The 19348-nt window shown below is 36.9% G+C and overlaps 1 protein-coding gene and 1 long non-coding RNA gene across 2 annotated transcripts; one reads left to right on the top strand and one right to left on the bottom strand.

The window, feature by feature from the left end:
* The first annotated feature begins 65 nt into the window (after positions 1–65).
* Positions 66–2575, top strand: LOC124398229. The gene is made up of 2 exons (XR_006928033.1): positions 66–125; positions 1563–2575. It is a non-coding gene; the product is annotated as an uncharacterized LOC124398229 (long non-coding RNA).
* On the bottom strand, positions 2162–16538 carry ifngr1l (interferon gamma receptor 1-like). Its single transcript, XM_046868287.1, has 7 exons — positions 16255–16538; positions 8914–9034; positions 8155–8324; positions 7792–7925; positions 5590–5770; positions 4687–4817; positions 2162–4102 (listed from the first exon to the last, which is right to left on the bottom strand). The coding sequence occupies exons 1-7, from the start codon at positions 16316–16318 to the stop codon at positions 3743–3745; spliced, it is 1161 nt and encodes a 386-aa protein (XP_046724243.1). The 5' UTR covers positions 16319–16538; the 3' UTR covers positions 2162–3742.
* Between the last annotated feature and the right edge of the window lie 2810 nt (positions 16539–19348).

The raw sequence follows: 19348 nt of genomic DNA, 5'->3' as shown, positions 1-19348 counted from the left end.
CCGCCTCCTCTCTCTGCACTGGCACACAATTCACGCCCAAACCGTGGTGGCTGCTCCTCTAACACGTCCAAACAGCCGCCATATTGGAAAGGACCAGATGGCCTTTTCAATCAGGGATAGAGAAAGTATGGGCGTACTTTGATTCAGTATCGACGATATCGTTTTTTTTAAGCAATATTTTTGGACCCAATCACTATTCATTATAATTAGTCTACAATGGACTTGACTTCTCTTTCGTTACAGTTATAAAAAATGATTCATTATTTAAGGTAATATTGTAATATATGAATATTTAGTAATTGTACAATGAACAAGACAATGTAGAAGAAGAAATACTTTTTTTTCACATTGAATAAATATTAAATTCACTTGTTTGGAAATTCCCAGATAGGAACAATATTTTAATGTAAGATTTGTCGATCTACATGTCCATTGTTTAAATTACACAATCCTGCCTTGGTCCATAAACTAAATCACATGACCCATAGTTTAGGGCACATCCTGGTCCATAGTTAGACATCGTTGGTCTATGAGCCCAACCTGGTCCATAGTCTAAGGCACATGAGCCTGTCCCAGTCCATAGTTTAGAGCACATGAGCCTATTTTTGGTGAGTAGTTTTAAGGCACATGAGCCCATTTTGGTCCATAGTCTAGGTCACACGAGTCTGTCCTGGTCCAGAGTCTAAATCACATGAGTCTGTCCTGATCCTCAGTCTAGGACACATAAGCCTGACCTGGTTCATAGTCTAGAACAAATGTGCCTGACAAAGTTTTACATGAACCTCTGTCCTGCCTATTTTTAAATGTTTGCTTTCTAACACAATCGTTTTAACTCAAGAAGGACAGTTAATTGATGAATTGGACATGGCATATTAGACTGCATATCTACAAATAAGTTAAATTCTGTTCAACCCAGTGTATGCTTATGGGAGATTATGTAGCAGTGTGTGGGACATTTCTCTCCAACAACATCATCAAATCACCATGAGCAAAGATATTCTATAAGAATAGTCTTCTAGTACAATTCTAGCTTTTGTCACCTGCCAATTAATGGTATAAGGTGGACTTCAAACTAGTCTTCATCCACACTGTCATGTGTATACTGAAGTACTGGGGTCCAAATAAAAAATAAACACTATTCATATGTAGTCCTGCATTACATGAATCAATTATAAGCATTAATAAACACCCTTAAATAAAACACATAAAAATAAAATAAATCTTATGTGATAAAATTTATTTATAGTGCTATTTACAATGGACATTGTCTCAAAGCAGCTTTACACAAATAATAGCTAATCATTTAATAAGGATTTATAAAAGAACATGTATAAGTTTGTTCTTTATAATTGTTTACTCCTTTTGTTTGTTCCTTGTAATTGTTTACTCCTTTTGTTTGGTCACTGTAATTGTATATTATTATTACTATATTATTATTATTATATTCTTATCATGTCTATTTTTTTTATTAAAAAAAATCTACCTTCAATTAAAATCAATCAACTTTGCTCTTTCCAAGATGGCGACGCCATTGACGCATTCCTAATTTCCGGTCTTCGCAGGTCATTCGTCCAATCAGTGAACTGTTTGTGTAGGAAGCAAGTAACCAATAATAGCAATGGGGGCGGGACTTGTCGACAAGCCGCGCATGCGCAAACCTCCCGTACTCCACAGTGACATCTGAAACAGCGCCGCCTAGTGAGGTAGGATTTTTCCTTCAAAAAGGTTTTTGTTTAGATATTTTACTTTACATACACATATTTATAAAATAACCTAATTTCTAGTTTTAAGTGAAATCACTGCCTTTTGTAGCACAAAATAAGCATTAATGCACTTGGTGAAGAAAAAACCCTCCAAAAACCTCCAAATAAGATCTTCTACATTTCAGTCTCTTAATGATCTAGGTGGAAATTAAACAAACAAAGTAATTAATCAATGAAATAATTGTATTTTTTTGTTTTTATTTACATTAATTTCTGTTTTTGGTAAAAGTTGGTTGTTGCATCTTTTCTGTCGTCTTCATGAACTTTTATCCTTCTACATCACTTCCTGCTTTTTTAATTAACTTATCAATTAATCAATCAATAGAATTTTATGATAAAAAAAACATTGTGTCTACAAAGATAAAGAGACATTCTAAAAGACAGTCTGTAAAACTCTGTCTGTTAAATAAAACCTTAAAAAGGAATGTTTATTTTGACTTTGTCAAATCAAACACACAAAAATTACATGGTTATATGATGCTGGGTTTTTTTCCCAGCACATAAACAAATGACAGACCACAATGAAATGTTATAATTTCTGTAAAGCATGCAGCTGAAGTTTTTCCTTTAAGTGTACATAGACTGAGTATATTGATTTTTTGCTTAAAGTGTACATAGAAACCTGTAAATACTGCGAAGGCAATATGCTAAGCTGAAGTGATGGTATTATTTGAATCTACAATGATGAGTAATGATTGCATTCCGCACGGAGAGTGTTACAGTTTTAATGCTTTAAAGACACTGATTTGGTCCGGCTACTGTTAAAGTAAAACCCCAAGCACACTGATTGTTGCTATTCACAATCCGGGGAGGAAAAAAAAGTTTAAGTGCTAAAACAAATAACAGACGATAATCGTGCCGGAACGAAATCTCATGAATTTTTTTTTTGCATATAGCAAAGCCAGGGTTTTTTTTTTTTAACGTCTGAAGTTCTTTACCCGCATTTCGGCCAACAACATCATTACCAACATCTTCACATTCTGCGCATTGTCAGAATTCAAGACTTCACATCGAATTGATGTAACTCGCTCTGTAATTTACTTGGCAATTTTTTTGGTAATTTTCACACTCTAGTTTAAAGTTAATATAAAATGTACAAAAAATTAAAAAAGACAGAAATAATTGTCCATCGATGATTTCTTTACAGGAAGAGAAAAAAAAAAACTAAACTGAAAACCCGAACAATGGTCTTTATTGCATTTTACACAACAGCAATAAAACCGATCGCTCGGTGCTTCGTTTTAGCTTTTCTTCTAAAATCAAGAAGGCAGAAAAGCCGGAAAGAAATTGCTCACATTGTTGGATACTCTTTGCCGGATAAAGACCGTTTCCAGCTAATGGCGTTTGGCAGAAAAATCAGGAAACTTTGTCAAGGTGCTTAGAAGCCAATAAACGTTCCTTATTCCTCAGTGTCTTCTATTAAGTCATTCCCTGAAACATGGCAGAAATGCTACTACCGCAAGCTGAAGATAGAGGGCGCAGTGCATCCATGCAGCATTTTTTTTTTCATTATTATTATAGAACATTTTTAAATTCATTGCAGCTACAGTAAACACTAGAGTGTGTATTTATTCTCCTGTTGTCCACTTGCACTTGCATGCCATGCCGTATCACACTGCACTTTGGCCTCGCAGAAACCACTTTTCATTTCTAGGGTTTGCGAGTGAAATAAAAAAAAATGATCATAAACCCACTCTGCTTGCAAGACTGTAGGCGGAGCATTCAGATGATTTCATTTAATGTATGAGATGCCAATGTTTTTCTTAATTTGACTGGTTTGTCTTCTGTAAGAGGGAACATTTTTTTTTTGTATTATGCTTTGCAAGTCTTTAAAGGAGGCCAGATCTGTAAAGGTCCAATATAATACACCAACACGCTCTATTCTTGTGCTCTTGTAAACGTTGCAGGTCAAATCCTAGTCCTGAATTTCTTGACGCTTGTCCACCTCTTGAAACCTTTCCAGAGTGCACGCTTGAGAGCTAACGTAGGTTACGTGGTCCGTAGGCGTCGACTATGTCTCCCTGTCCCATATCGATGGGGAACTTGCAGCTGTCGTAACCCGAGAAGCTGTTCCCGCTGCCAAAGCCTACAGAATCTGCATCATCCGTCATCTCTCCCTGGTCCTGCTCTTCGGTTAAATTGACGTCGTCGTTGAAGTGGGTGGATATGTGAGTGGGGGGGTATGAAGTGACGAGGGGTTTTTCTTCAAGCGGAGTGAAGGACGGGTCTGAAGAAGGCTCATCGGTGAAATCCAAGGGCGCGGCCTGGATTAGAGTCGTCACCTTGGACATCGTAGGCTCCTCGGGCTCGTTGACGATGTGATCGGAGTTCACAATTCTCTGTAGGAGACATAAAGGACGATGAAATTAATATTTATTACTTAATACGCCTGCAATTGTCTGCACTCAGCAACCTGCACGCTGACTTATGAAGGTCGGTGCTCCCTGTGACTGTCCGTGCAGTATTCTTTATAGACTCGAATAAAATGATTGGGTGTTAAATTCGAAGAAGCTCAAGAAGAGCAGTTGATGATGTGATATACCCCATGACAAAATTCAGGCCAATGAAGTCAGAGAGATCAAATCTTTTTTTTGATAATCATCACGTTATACCTGAAGCTCTTGACCTATATGACCTGTATTGATTGATTGGCTGATTAGGTATCTGCATGAATAGGCAGAGGTGGTATCTCAGTGGTTAAGGCATAAGACTAAGGTCACAAGTTCAAATCCCAGCACCACTACGCCACTGTATAAGGCTCTTAACTCTCAATTGCTCAGGTGAAGGTCGATCTGGAACGTGGTGTCTGCCAAATGTTATAAATATCTGTGTTCCTAATAATGGTATAATTCTTATGTTTAACAATCAGACTCAACACTCAGCAAATATAAACACTGTCTAACAAACAGTCTAAACATCCTACCAGGAGTTTGGTGAAGATGGTGATTTCTGAGTCAGGCTGAGTGAGTTTCTTGTAAACCAGGAATACCAACAGCATTAAGAGCAGAAATCCAACCAGGCAGCATATCAGAATGGTTAAAAGCAACACCCAGTCTGTAAACAAACAAAAAAAAAACAAATACAAAACAACTTTGAGTCAAATACAAGTGCTCTGATCAGCCATAATATTAAAACCAGTGACCGCTGAAGTCCAGAACATCGACCATCTCGTACCAAACATCTCGCAACCTGTCCAGATATACTGCCACTATATTCGGCACTATATTGCCAAAGGTTTGTGGACATTAGGTCATAAGTATGTATAAGTATAAGTATTATTGCATTCCACATAATTCCTTCCACTCTTCTGGGAAGATGTTCTACTAGATTTTGGAGTATGCATTATGCCTGTTCATCAACCACATCATAAATTATGCAGTAGGGTACGAAGTGTGGCGTCTAGACGTCTGGTTGAGAACATCTTCAAAACGATATGTCTTCTGAGATGTTCCCAGTATGCAGTGTTGGGAGTTTGGGAGTGAAAGCTAGTCGGTCTGGACAGTTAACACAGATGATCTACTGTAGCACATGTGAAGATGATTTACAGGATTTAAAGTATCTACTGCTGGAGTCTTGGTCCTAGAGTCCACAGCACACCTTCTCCAGAGGTCGCCGCAAGTTGGTTTTAATGTTATGGCTGACTGGTTTACGCAAACCGGTTTACACTCACATTCCAATACTTAATCATTTCAGTAGTGAAAAATAAATGTGTAGGGGAGTAAAGCACTTTGGAATGTGCAGGTTATTAAAAAATAAATCCGCTAATGAGATTTATATATAAATATAAAACAGCATGCAGCATTTGAGCAGAAGAGATGAATCTTACCCGTATAAACAGCTTTATCGCCGCACACCTTTCTGGAAATTTCCATTGGAATGCTATTAATAGTTCCTTTGATGAGTAGATTAATGCACCTCCCATTAAGACTTTCGTATAGGTGTAACTCTTCAGTGCATTCTTCTTCTTCTTCTTCTTCTTCCACCATACAAGTACACGTTTTCTCTGTCTGGGGGAAACAACAAAAAAAGCAGATTTTGACATACCCTTGTGGCTGAATGAACTCAAATCTCCACAAAATCTAGTGGAACATTTACACAGTAGAGTCGAGGTTATTATTAGAGGTTGACTGATTTTATCGATACCAATTTCTAGGTTGGATCGTATTTTCCGTTAACCGATTAATCGACTAATTTTAGTTTTTAAAACTGATACAGGATAAAATAAACAACACATAATTCTAAATGTAAAATAATACTTTATTAAAAAAAAAAAAAAAAACAGTACTGACTCATGAAAATGTGGTAAACTAAATAAGTATGAATATATTAATTATAATCAAAAATATTAAGAAAAGCTGAAACAAAAAGTATCACTCCAAATAATAATAAAAAAACGGTTACACCCAAAATGAATAAAAAAAGACGTCAAATAAACAGCATGTGGTTCAGTGATTTGCCTCTAGAGGCCGCTCTTGTACTGTATAACGACACAGGACCGCTCCAGCCACAGACGCAACCCGGAAAAACTATCGGTATGGCTTTTTGCTGATAATTCTAAAAATCGTTCGACCTCGGTAAATGACAACAGCAAATGAGGACTAAACGTGGAATAGGATGTTGAAATAGCACACAAATATTTTTGTCAGTGTAACATTTAAAATTGAAGTTGCCTACAAAAAGTATTATTATGCTACTGAGTGGGTTAATAATAATAAAAAAAAAGAATTTCAATCTATTTGCCACAGAGGGCAGCAGATAAACATCTGTTTATTCAGTTTCTAACAATAGTATCATAGTACATATCAAAGGAACAAGGGAACAAAGGAACAGCTGCTGCAAAGGACGGATTTGAAACAGATTTTCCTTCAGTTCTACCCAAGTTTCCTGAACCTTTGCATTTCCGCCAGACAGAAAAATAGGGCTTTAGGAGGTCCGTGAGCTTTTTGGTTAAGAGATTATGAATTGTTTTTTTGTTATAGTCCAGAATCAAACTACGAAAATCAATAGTCAAAAAAATGACTTTTAATTTATGACAGGAAGTGAGGGAACTGAGAGGCTAAATACTGTAGCTGAAACTACACCTTAATATTATGTTAGAATGTCGAAAACAGGGACATCGTCTTCCTCGAAATCAGAGTATTTGGTGTGTGAACATGTGGAAACAGTGGGGTTTTTAGCAAGAAATGTAAAAAGATTTTGTGCTGTCATATAAACTGATTAAGCTCCGCCTACTTCTGATCTAAAATGACTGTGACGTATTATTTCTGCAATTAGACAATAAAAAATTCTAGCATTCTTTTCTGTTTTAGTTTCCTTTTGATTTCCTTCACTGTGCACCCACGAAGAAACTGGAGAATTAATTTTCCCGTCGGTTTGTTCTGGAGCAATAAACATTTAGCAGATTCTCTTTCAAAATTTTTTCCTTGTCCAGAAGGTACACAGTCCTTAGGATCTAAAATCTTCATACTATTGGTTTTGTGAGACAACAAACTCATCCTTTGTTCTATTAAAATATATAATTATTCAAACACAATCTGATTGGCCAAAAGGAGTGTGACGTTTATTTCTGTATAAAAGCATTGTGCTTGAAGAGGGAAAAAAAAGGGGAGCAAACATGTCTCTCATCTGTCTTGTCCTCGAGCATGAAGGATTATTGATTATGTAACTGTACATGATCCATTTGGGAATTTGGAGCGAATCAGTGAGTCGCATTTAATGCTGACTGACAGTTGATACGTTTCTGACTCAATTGAAATCAAAATGTAACCACAATGAATAAGCGTGGGTTTTGTGTGTGTGTGTGTGTGTGTGTGTGTGTGTGTGTGTGTGTGTGTGTGTGTGTGTGTGTGTGTGTGTGGATCACTCACTCTGTACAGCTGTGCATGTGTGGGATGTTAGATGTACAGTCGATACCTTACAGGTCTCTATTTTTTCTGCGAACCTTTTGTGAGTTCCACAGCTGTATCAGATATTTTAAAGGAACCTCTGGACTCAATCAATCAATCAATGATCAATATTGTGATCTTACCCCGTTATAAGAAATAGTGTACTGAAAATCGTCATTGAAAGATTCATCTTCATGGACGTTGGAGGGATGTCTGAAGGAGAGTATGACTTTGTGTGGAAGAACGGAAACTTCTAACGCCGGGAAGTCCACCACACCTACAGTGAGATCCAAACAAAATACAGTTATAAGACTAACAAGGAAAACACACACACACACACAGTGGCTTATCTTATAACTGATGCAATGTAGAATTTTCAGTTATAAAAATGTTAATATTTGTAATAATACTAATAGAAGGAAAACTCCAGGTGTGGTGTGGAATGATGTGGTTATAAGAGTCAGTAGAAGAGTATCGTTCGGCGGTTTGGATTGGTTTACACATACAAGTGATGTCAGTTGGCGCGTCTTCGTTGTAGCTGAACGAAATGCCTTGAGATGAAGCGTTTTGTTCCGATCCTTCAGCTTCCACTGTTACGTAGAAACTGTTTTCTGCACCTTGTGTGTATTCGGTGATATCCAGGAAGGTGGCGTTGGTGCGAACTGTTGTTAATCCACTGTAGATAACCGGAAACAGTTAACGTTAATGTTCATAAAAAGCATTTTATATAATTAATTATTATTTATTTAACTAAATGGACAAACTTCTTGAATTCAATTTGCCTGGTTTAAAGTTATAAGGTTTTGATTAGTATAATAATTATTATTATTATAAATAAAAACCAATACTAGCACTACTCTTTCTACTATAGAACTTCTACTACTACTACTAATAATAATAAAATATAAAAAAACAATATTTGAGGTGTAAATATAGTCAAATTTTTCTAATATTATAATATTTTTTGCACTAATTCTTTAAAATGAGCCAAATGATAAAAAAACAAGTTTTAAGTGATTTTATATATTTAAAAATATATAAAAATGAATAGAATGTATCCTTAAATAAGAAATATATACACATATTTGGAATAGATTATAAAGGAATAGAATATATATTTTATAAACTGCTAAAAAAATAAATAAAATCAAAGAACATAAAACTAAATATAAACAATTAGATGTTTTTCTTTTATTTTAAACGTCTACAAAATGTTCTGCATTAACTTTTAGAAATCCAGTTTTAGACTCCGTTCACTAACTTACTTTCCATAATTTTGGATGTTGATGATGAATTCAGGATGATCAGGTTCGTTGTATTTCCAGCTTAACACATTCTTCAGATTGTGGCACGACAAACTGATATTAGTGACAGTGGGAAGAGGAACTGTGAAAAGAAGAGAAAAAAGTACATAAACTTTACTGGCATATACACTCTGGGCTAAATTTTTGCGGACACGTTTAGTCCCCGTTTGCTTTTATAATAACCTCCACTCTTCTGGGAAGATGTTCCACTAAATGTTTGGAAATCTGTGCTCATTCAATGACAAACTAAAGTCAGGAACTGATGTAGGTGAGAAGGTGAGGAGATCTGGTGTGCGGTCAGCGTTCACATTTATTACAAAAGTGTTCTGTAGGTTTGGAGCTTTATAGCAAGATATCTTCCAACTCATGTAAAGCAGATCTTCATGGTGCTGGGTTTGTGCACAATGGCATTGTCATGCTGGAACAATTTTGGGTCTCCTTGTTCATGTGAAGGAAAAATGTCATGCTCCTACATAGAAATGATGAACGATACAACTGGTATCTCCAGTACTTTTCTCCTTACATTGTGTACAAGCATCAGGTTCTTCTAGACCACCTGAGGTTTGAAGAGGCGTGTCTAATAGCAGACTCATTTCTGAGACGTTATGACTGCACTTAATGACGGATTTGGACGACTTCATTAATTATCTAATATAGCAGCAGTCATGGATGCTCCTGATGTTCAGCCAGGAGATTTAGCCAGTTTGCCCTGAAGACATTAGGTCCTGACGGTAACGTGGAACTACAGTGTCACATGTAGCCCGTTTGCTCACCAAACTACCCCCAGATCTACGTGCCTCGTTCAGATGACACGTTTTAGCAGTCTGGTGCAGTTTACACTCTACTTGATCCAGCAGAGTGGCTCAAGTTTAAATCCTGGTGTCAAGACTGTGAGGACCTGAATCAAAGAAAGGATCAGAGACGTAGGACAGTGCAACCAAAGACCAGGCCCAGTAGCAAAGTCCAGACCCGCTTCTGTTCTACATGGAGCTGACTGGCTGGAAAGGTCAGGTGTCTAAATGCTTTTGTCCATATAGTTTTAAAATTGCACCACAGTTAATTAGATTTGGGTTTTTTTTTTTGGTTGTTTTTTACAATGATCTGACTGTTAAAACTGTCAAGTTTTTACACCTTAAAGACATTTAAGATATGGGCGTATTCAGGACCGTGTGCCGTGTTAGTAAGTTAAAGCTCGTATGCATAGAAATGCATCGATTGTGTAAGAGAACCTCACAGTCTCATTCTGCATCTTGGATGCAACCATTAAGAAATCGGCCTTTAAGCTGGTAAAATATTGCGATTCGAAGAAAAAGGGTTTCCACTTCTGCATTAACGCTACGCAGTACGTGTGCAACACCAAGATGTTCAAACTTCTGCCAAGCTGCACTGTTGAGCAACAGCAAGACGACGTCAGGAAGAAAAGAATGAAATAATTTAAAGAATGAAGTCACTGAAATGATATCATGTACATTTCTAACAACAAAATATCTTTCAATACATCTATGATCTCTTCATGACTTCAAAATACAGTTCCTTCTCTAAAGCCTTCCACTACACTGGTAAATGCCCTACCGCAGAAAGTCTGATAAAGTTTACACAGGATGCATGGCTCGACAAACAGGAACTTGGTCGTTCACTGCAGAGAGCAACTACACAATATAGACAAAAGTATTAGGATCAAAAACCTGTTCCAGCATGACGACGCCCCTGTGCACAATGCCAGCTCCTTGAATAGTCTACATGGAGATAGTGGAAGATCTCCTGCTATAGAGCTCTACTGAACACCTTTGGAATGAATCCTCACCTACATCACTACATGACTTTACTGACACCCGTGCAGCTGCAGGAGCACCACAAAATCTGGTGAAACATCTTCCCAGATGAGTGAAGCTTATTACAACAATGAATAGGAACTTAATGTGGATCCTTTGCCAGGATTAAGAATTAAACTGGTTCTGGACGGAGAATGGCGGTCCGACATGTAGACAGCTTTAAAAGCTCAGTAGAGATCAATGAACAATTAACGCAAAAGTGTTCTGAAAAAAAACAAACGCATGATTTCCCGTCTGCCCCAGTTACATGCAGACATTCGTTCAGCTCAAAACCTACTCTGAAGAAGTTTTTTTTTGGGGCATCTGTTTCGTTATCTACTCAGACTTTTAAAAAGAGGAAATGGAAGAAGAGTCTGTACGTCCTTTTTAACACGTACATTCCTGTTGACACACATTGCTCGATCTTGAACAAGAGGAAGTCTCAAAGCACGTTTTTTTCCCCCTTTTAAAAAAAAAATAAAAGTTTTTTTTTTTTCAGCAGTTTGCGCTCGTCTCTCCGGATGTACGCTGAACCTAGAATGTACTCATATGAACCCAGAGATGAAAGTCAAGCTTTAGGAGCGCCACCAGTTCCTATCATCTCGATGTTGCAAATCTGAATTCTGACCTTGAGGCTCATTTGGATAAATTCATCAAACTATAATCCTACCATGAATATTTCAAAGCCTAATCCCTACATTGAAGCAGTCTTGGATGTACTTCCTCTTTGGAAGTTTCCATTTTATCTTCGTTCTGCGTGAACAATACAGTGATAAGACACAATGGCTTTAATCAAAAACGAATACCAGCACATGGGAGCGTAACAACACAAAAAACAAACTCAACATATCCGTCCAGAGAAATCGCTCACTATATTCATTTGAATCCTTTTTTTAAAGAATACAAGTAGCTTTTTTTGTACACTTTTAACAATACAATCATTATATTCCCACCACTAAAAACCAGACCAGACAAACCTACTTTTCCTGCTTTGCCATTGAGCTCAGTAGCACTTTAAACAGTCGTTTATTCTGCGTCTAAACCGAAACATTCATGTATCAGAAGTCTTTGAGATGAATGCACGTGCTTTTACAATTATACTCAGTGAATGTGAAACAAAGTCGCTTCTAGGCCACAATAAAGATCTTTCTGCTTTTTTAAATCCTTTGATTAGTTCCTTCATCTTCATCTTGACAAATTTTCAAAGTTTCAAAATACATTTCAAAATTTGAATTTGAAATGTGCAGCAAAACACCAGTATTATATGAGAGCATGAATAAGGAGAACATTGCACCACAAGCTACATTGTGATTTCCGTGCCAGCGTAAGCACCGTGGTCTGTGGTATGTAAATAGCTGTGTGGGAAAGTGTCTCTTTCACTCTTAGTTAGTCCTCATTACGGTTTAACTATATATTATTACTATATTATAACACTCTTGTCTATAATAAACATTCATTTTCAATTGCCTTTAAAAGGAGACAGTCACGTATTATGACGTAGTCTGGCGAATATCCAAAAAATGCAATTTGTACATAATAAATCTTCTGCAAGCAACGATGTAGCGTCCTTAAAAAAAACCCTCAGTGCCGTTTTCAACATAATATTTTTGTATTGCAGTAAAGGAATAAATAATTGCTGATCTATTTGGTTCTTATCGTGAAATAAACACCGCGTATACAGTATCTCACAAAAATGAGTGCACCCCTCACATTTCAGCAACTGTTTTCTTACGTTCTCAAAAAAACAATACTATAGAATTGAATCTTGGATATATATTTTAGAGGAGTGAACGTGCAGCTGTACAGATTTACAGATTTACTGTCCTCTGTTTATCTTAGTCTCATCAGACCACAGGATATGGTTCCACTAATTCATGCTCTTGGACATGCCGTCTTCAGCAAACAGGCCTGCAAACTAAAAGCAGGCCTTCTGTTTCTGCAACCTCTAAAGCAGCGCTGCAGCACTGATGCGTCTCATGCGCCTGATGCACAGCACGAGGTTTGTTCCGAGTGAATCTCGAATTGGAAAACCTCGGTTATGACCCTGACCACTGTACTGTAACTCAGTCAAGATACACTGATTTGTCTGGTCCTGTCAAGCAGACAAAAACATGAACATGATGAATAGGACATGTGGCTTTGCACGGTTGCTCCACGTACAGCTGTTATTACTCAGGGTGTGCTCACATTTGTTGCCAGTTATTTAGAAAACACATAATGGCTGTATGTTGTTTTTTTAGAGCACAGTAAATCTGTACTGCTGTACAATCTGCACGTCGACTCCTCTAAAATATACCCACGTTTCATTTCTATAGTATTGTCCCTTAAGAGGATACTAAAGAGGATGAAATGTGAGGGGTGTACTAACTTTTGTGAGGTACTGTATATATTAAGGCTTCGCAAACTTTCGTGACAACATAGAGGATCGGTGTTACAGTAACGCTACGAAAAGAAAGGCAACAAAATATATAAAAATAAATAAATAAACAATCACAGGAAAACAGTGGTTTAACCTACACTTACTTTCTGTTTCTAACCACAAGCACCTTCGGCGTGTTTTCTCGTAACCTTACAGATCAACCTTCAGTGTGGTTTAGAAGTGTGAAAATAAAAAACCCATGTGAGGAAAAAAAACAAAAAAAAAACAAAACAAACAGCATCGCTCTTGTGCTTTATACTGAATCTGACACTTGACCTTCTGTTGGCAAACGATTTCATATGCAGTTTGATTACGATGATTTCAGTTCGCTTATTTTTAACTACCAAAACACCGCACGGTACAAAACGGAAGCGGGGCGAACATAAAAGTAACGACATCGCAGAAATGCCGATGCACTTCCCCACATTAAAAACCGCTTAGAAAGCTCTTCTGTAAATCATCATCTCCTTAAAATCTTTTTATTGCTGAAGAAACCAGGATATGTGTTGACGTCTGAGACGTTTCTAAACCACTGATCCAGCAGAATGAATCTAAAGAGAATAAACAGGTCTGAACATGCAAAGCGTTAGAAGTCGTACAACATGTGAACACTGCAAGGGATCTGTCCATACTGAGACGAGTCTCTCGGCTCATCCAAAACATGAAACCAGGTCTGAAAATCATGATCCTGTTACAGTCTACAGTTACAGGTGACATTACTGACTCTGAGAGCAGACGGCGTCCAGCAGGACTGACTCGGTGTAGCTTTGTTAGGTTTGGCAGCATTTCTTTTTTGTCTGTTAGTTTTATATTATAAATACTTTCCAAGAGAAATACCTGGTCAATCTGGCAATTTGTACATTCCTGCTGACTAAGCAGTTCTCTAAAACACCACTGCCAACACACAAGTGTGCCCTTTGTTTCTTTTTTTGGACTGCTGCATCTCATGAAACAACGACGCACTCAGAGGAAAGCTGTCTACCCTCTTCTACATACATGAGCTGACAAACAATTCATTGTTGGGTGGCGTCACTGTGATTGACAAAGTGACAGAGAATTGGCAGTATTCCAACAAGCAAAACTGTTTCTGACAACCAATCACTGATCATCCTTGTTTCCAGCGACCAATCGCTGATTACCATTATTTTCAATAATCAATCACAAATCACTGTTGTTTTCAGTGGCCAATCACTGATCACAAATGTTTCTAACAACCAATTACTGATCACAAACATTTCTAACAACCAATTACTGATCACAAATGTTTTTAACAACCAATTACTGATCACAAATGTTTTTAACAACCAATCACTGATCACAAATGTTTCTAACAACCAATCACTGATCACAAATGTTTCTAACAACCAATCACTGATCACAAATGTTTCTAACAACCAATCACTGATCACAAATGTTTCTAACAACCAATCACTGATCACAATTGTTTCTAACAACCAATCACTGATCACAATTGTTTCTAACGACCAATCACTGATCACAATTGTTTCTAACAACCAATCACTGATCACAAATGTTTCTAACAACCAATCACTGCTCACAATTGTTTCTAACGACCAATCACTGCTCACAATTGTTTCTAACAACCAATCACTGATCACAAATGTTTCTAACAACCAATCACTGATCAGAATTGTTTCTAACAACCAATCACTGATCACAATTGTTTCTAACAACCAATCACTGATCACAAATGTTTCTAACAACCAATCACTGCTCACAATTGTTTCTAACGACCAATCACTGCTCACAATTGTTTCTAACAACCAATCACTGATCACAAATGTTTCTAACAACCAATCACTGATCAGAATTGTTTCTAACAACCAATCACTGCTCACAATTGTTTCCAGCGACCAATCGCTGATTACCATTATTTTCAATAATCAATCACAAATCACTGTTGTTTTCAGTGGCCAATCACTGATCACAAATGTTTCTAACAACCAATCACTGATCACAAATGTTTCTAACAACCAATCACTGATCACAAATGTTTCTAACAACCAATCACTGATCAGAATTGTTTCTAACAACCAATCACTGCTCACAATTGTTTCTAACGACCAATCACTGATCACAATTGTTTCTAACAACCAATCACTGATCACAAATGTTTCTAACAACCAATCACTGATCACAAATGTTTCTAACCACCAATCACTGATCACAAACGTTTCTAACAAGCAAATGTTAACGACAAATCACTGATCACAATTATTTCCAATAATCACTCACAAAACACTGTTGTTTCCAACAATCACCGATTACAATTATTCCCAATGCCTAAACACTGATCACACACACACACACACACACACACACACACACACACACACACACACTTCTTTATTCATTGTTGCTAATATTTTAACATCAGATATATCAGATACATCAGATACATCAAAACATCAGATATATCAATACATCAGATACATCTGATACATCAATACATCAGATATATCAGATACATCAATTAAATCAGATATATCAGATACATCTGATACATCAATACATCAGATATATCAGATACATCAATACATCAGATACTTTAATAAAACCTTTATTTTCTCTGGTGAACACGCAGATGGTCACGTGACCTCGTAAATATTTTAGCACTACGAGGACTTTCCGAGCTTTTATACCGTTGTATATTTGATCTTCTGGTTTGAACATCTTCCGGTTTGAACATCTCAAATGCATTGTGTTGTGTTGTGTTTTGTTTGTTTGTTTGTTTATATTATATACATTTAACTACACATTTATTACAACTCGCGATGACGTGTAAGACAATAATCCAGATTCAGGAAAGCTGCATACCCAAGTTTATATATAAATATTACTTTTATATTGAATGATATTTAATCTTCATCCCAAACCCCCGGATTGAGTTCAGAGCCCTGAGCTACAGTAGGAGTTTAACGGGGACGTGCATGACAGCACATCTGTTCTCCACGCAGTCACCTGGTAAACACGAGCACGAGCGAAATAAACACACCGAGCAGATTAACTAGTTACCTGCTTAACTAACCCATGAGAACCCGGTTAACTCACCAGCACACACTGTGGTGATCAGAGACGCACATAACGGCAGCACGAAGCTCAACCTCGCCCTCATCCTGTCCCGGAGCTTTTACACCGTAGAAGATCGGATTTGTGATTTCTTTCTGAATTCCTCAGACCTTCATTCACTCCAACATTCTGCTTTCGATTCTAATTATCTTCGTGCTAACGTGAGAAGATTCCGAGCTGAGCGGATCTCACTTCTCCTCATCAGATTCCTTTAACAAAATGGCCAACCGTGTGCAGAATTTCCCCTCGAACTCCACGGACTTCCCGAAACACTGCGGTTTTCAAACTCCGTGCTCGTCCCCTATGCAGGCTCCCTAAGTAGTGTCTTAAACAACGGCTTCTACTCACTAAGAAGCGCCCTGACATTCAGCACGGAGGCGTTTAGAACATGAACCACGGATAGGCGATAACATGGTGTTTCTGTTTGATTCGATACTAGTCGATAACGATTCATATCGATACCGAGATTTTTATTTTGTTTTTCTTTTATTTTATGGTCATAATAGAAATCTATGTGTCAGTTTGATTTGTCTGTGGGGAAAGATTGCTCTGGTTTTGAAATAAGAAAATAATAATAATAAATAAATGTTCTTCCAAAGCCATATTTATTAATATACATGAAATTTGCAGTGAACTTTTTCGTTTATTTTTTTTTTTTATATGCATGATTTAAAAATGACTGAATATTATACTTTGAAAGCCAAAAATGTAATTTTTATAATACATTGTGGTTTAAATACAAATAAGTAGTGTCTAAAATCCGATTAACTCTTTCACACATGATTTGTGATAGATTTCAGATTAAAATTTTGCAGTGGAATGTGTTTCTTTTTACATATGTTTTTAAAATGACCAAATATTATTTAGCAAACTGAATTTTTAAACGGAAAATATGAACACATTTGTGAGTGAGAGTGTCTAAATCTATCCAATGTGACAAAAGGGATAGTCCTTAGACATGTCTATTTTTAAAATGGATACTAGATAAATAAAAAATAAAAAACAATGTAAAATAGACAAAATTTAATTACAATGACGAACAGTATTGAACAATGTCAATTAATATTAATGTATTAAAAATACATATAATAAATACATTATAATAAATAAATATAATATAGCGCTCTCCCTGCAGTGAGCCGTCTCACGAGTAAAAACTATGAGAATGTAGTGTCTGTGATTCGCCTCTAGAGGGTGCTCTCGTAATTACAGCGGACCGGAAGCCCGGAAAAACTATTGATATGGATTTTTGTCAATACCCGACAGTTCCAGCGATCGATTATCGATGCAGGCCATAGTTTGCAGACCCCTGTACTAAATTAATGTAAATTCTGAACTTTAACCCCAGAACTTATTAGCATAAACAGACCTCAAATACACACCTTTAAAAGAATTAACCAGTTCCAACAAGTTTATGATGAGGGTACACAAAAATCCTACGTTATCAGGAAGAACAGAGTTAACACAATAACGTAACACATACTAGAGCTTTACACAAAACCTATTCAGACTGTCACATCGTGTTTACATTTCTTCTTCTTTATGTTTTTGTAAAGAAAAAGAGCCAGAATGTTCACAGCATTTGGGGGAAAAAATGATCTCCAATGGTGCAGAAGACCCAGTGATCCCAAAGTGATATTAAACAACCGAGTGACGATGCTGACTCTATGGTACGATGAACGGAGGTGGAGTCTTTGCGGAGTTTCTCTGAAAGATTTAGTCGAACTCATGTAATGGGTTAATGACAAGCTTGCTCAACTTAGTATCAGTTATACAGAGCAACACATGCAGGCAGGGTGGAGATGCATGTTTCTCAACTTGAACTTAAGCCCAGTTCTCTTTTATGTTTGTTTGCATGCAGGAGAAAGGAGCAGTATTACTCCATCGAACCTATTGTTCCACATTTCAATGCGAACACGTCATGCTTTCTTGCTTTAAATAAAGAAATGTTGCTTAACAACACATATGTTTCTAATATGATTCCGATGTAAGTATGAAACATGAGTCCATGATTAGTTTATCTGTCAAACAAGCATTAATTGAATCAATAAAAACTTTGACACTCACTTTTAACTTTACAATTCCATGTCCTCCATATCTAATGGTTCTCCTTATTTTGTTCATATAGGTGTTTTTATATCTCTTATTTCTTTGACATTTATAGCATTTGGCCATCGTGACATTGATCCTGAGCAGCTGCAGGGTTAAGGGCCTTGCTCAGTCTTGTTGTGGTTGGGATTTGAACTCATGACCACTGGATCCGAAATACAATGCCTTACCCTTAACTTTTAAGCATCTTTTGATTTGATTGCCTAAACAGTGTTTCCTCAGTGTTTTTCTCAGTCAGTATTTTCTATCCCTGTTTTAAAAAGGCTATGGTTGCGATAAAATAACCAGGCTCATCCTGAACTCATTTTTGATCGTGAGCTTGGGTTTACTGTTTGTGTGGAGTTTTACATGTTCACTGTGTTTCCCTTTGGGTTTCCTCTGGGAAATCTGGTTTCCTCTTACCTCCCCAAAAACTCATTGAGATTTATAAACTATTCCCAGAATAGACTCTCGCTCCGACTCTGGATCAAGATGAAGCGCTTCCTCAAAATGATCGAATGAATGTAAAGTCAGTGTGAGAGCTTTGTTATGGTGAACAACTTGAAACCACCAATTTATGAGGAGGGTTTTATGTGTTTTTGATAACGCACATGTTAGCAAACAGCTTCACTTGATAGCTCACTATCAGGAACACCCATACAGGCGGTTCCTTAATTTGAGTTTTGATTCCTTTCCAGCTTTCTACCTCACGACACCCGGGGAGGTTTTCCTTTCGGTTTATTTGTCAAAATGAACAGAATATTACAGTGATAATAATAACAATCACAATAATACTAATACTACTAATAATGTTATTGTTGATGTCATTCCTCATTCAGAGTAGTATACAGAATATTTTTTGATAGAACATTTTATGCATGAATTTCAGATATGCTTTTTTATTTATTTTCTTCTCATCATTTTAATATGATGTAAATGTGTCTGTGAGAAGCACAACAAGCCAAACCACATGACATGTTCATTTTCA

This window comes from Silurus meridionalis, chromosome 2, assembly GCF_014805685.1.
Source record: "Silurus meridionalis isolate SWU-2019-XX chromosome 2, ASM1480568v1, whole genome shotgun sequence".
NCBI classification, from domain to species: Eukaryota; Metazoa; Chordata; class Actinopteri; order Siluriformes; family Siluridae; genus Silurus; species Silurus meridionalis.
Note: the sequence above shows the minus strand (reverse complement) of the source record. Positions and strands in the feature narration are given on the sequence as shown.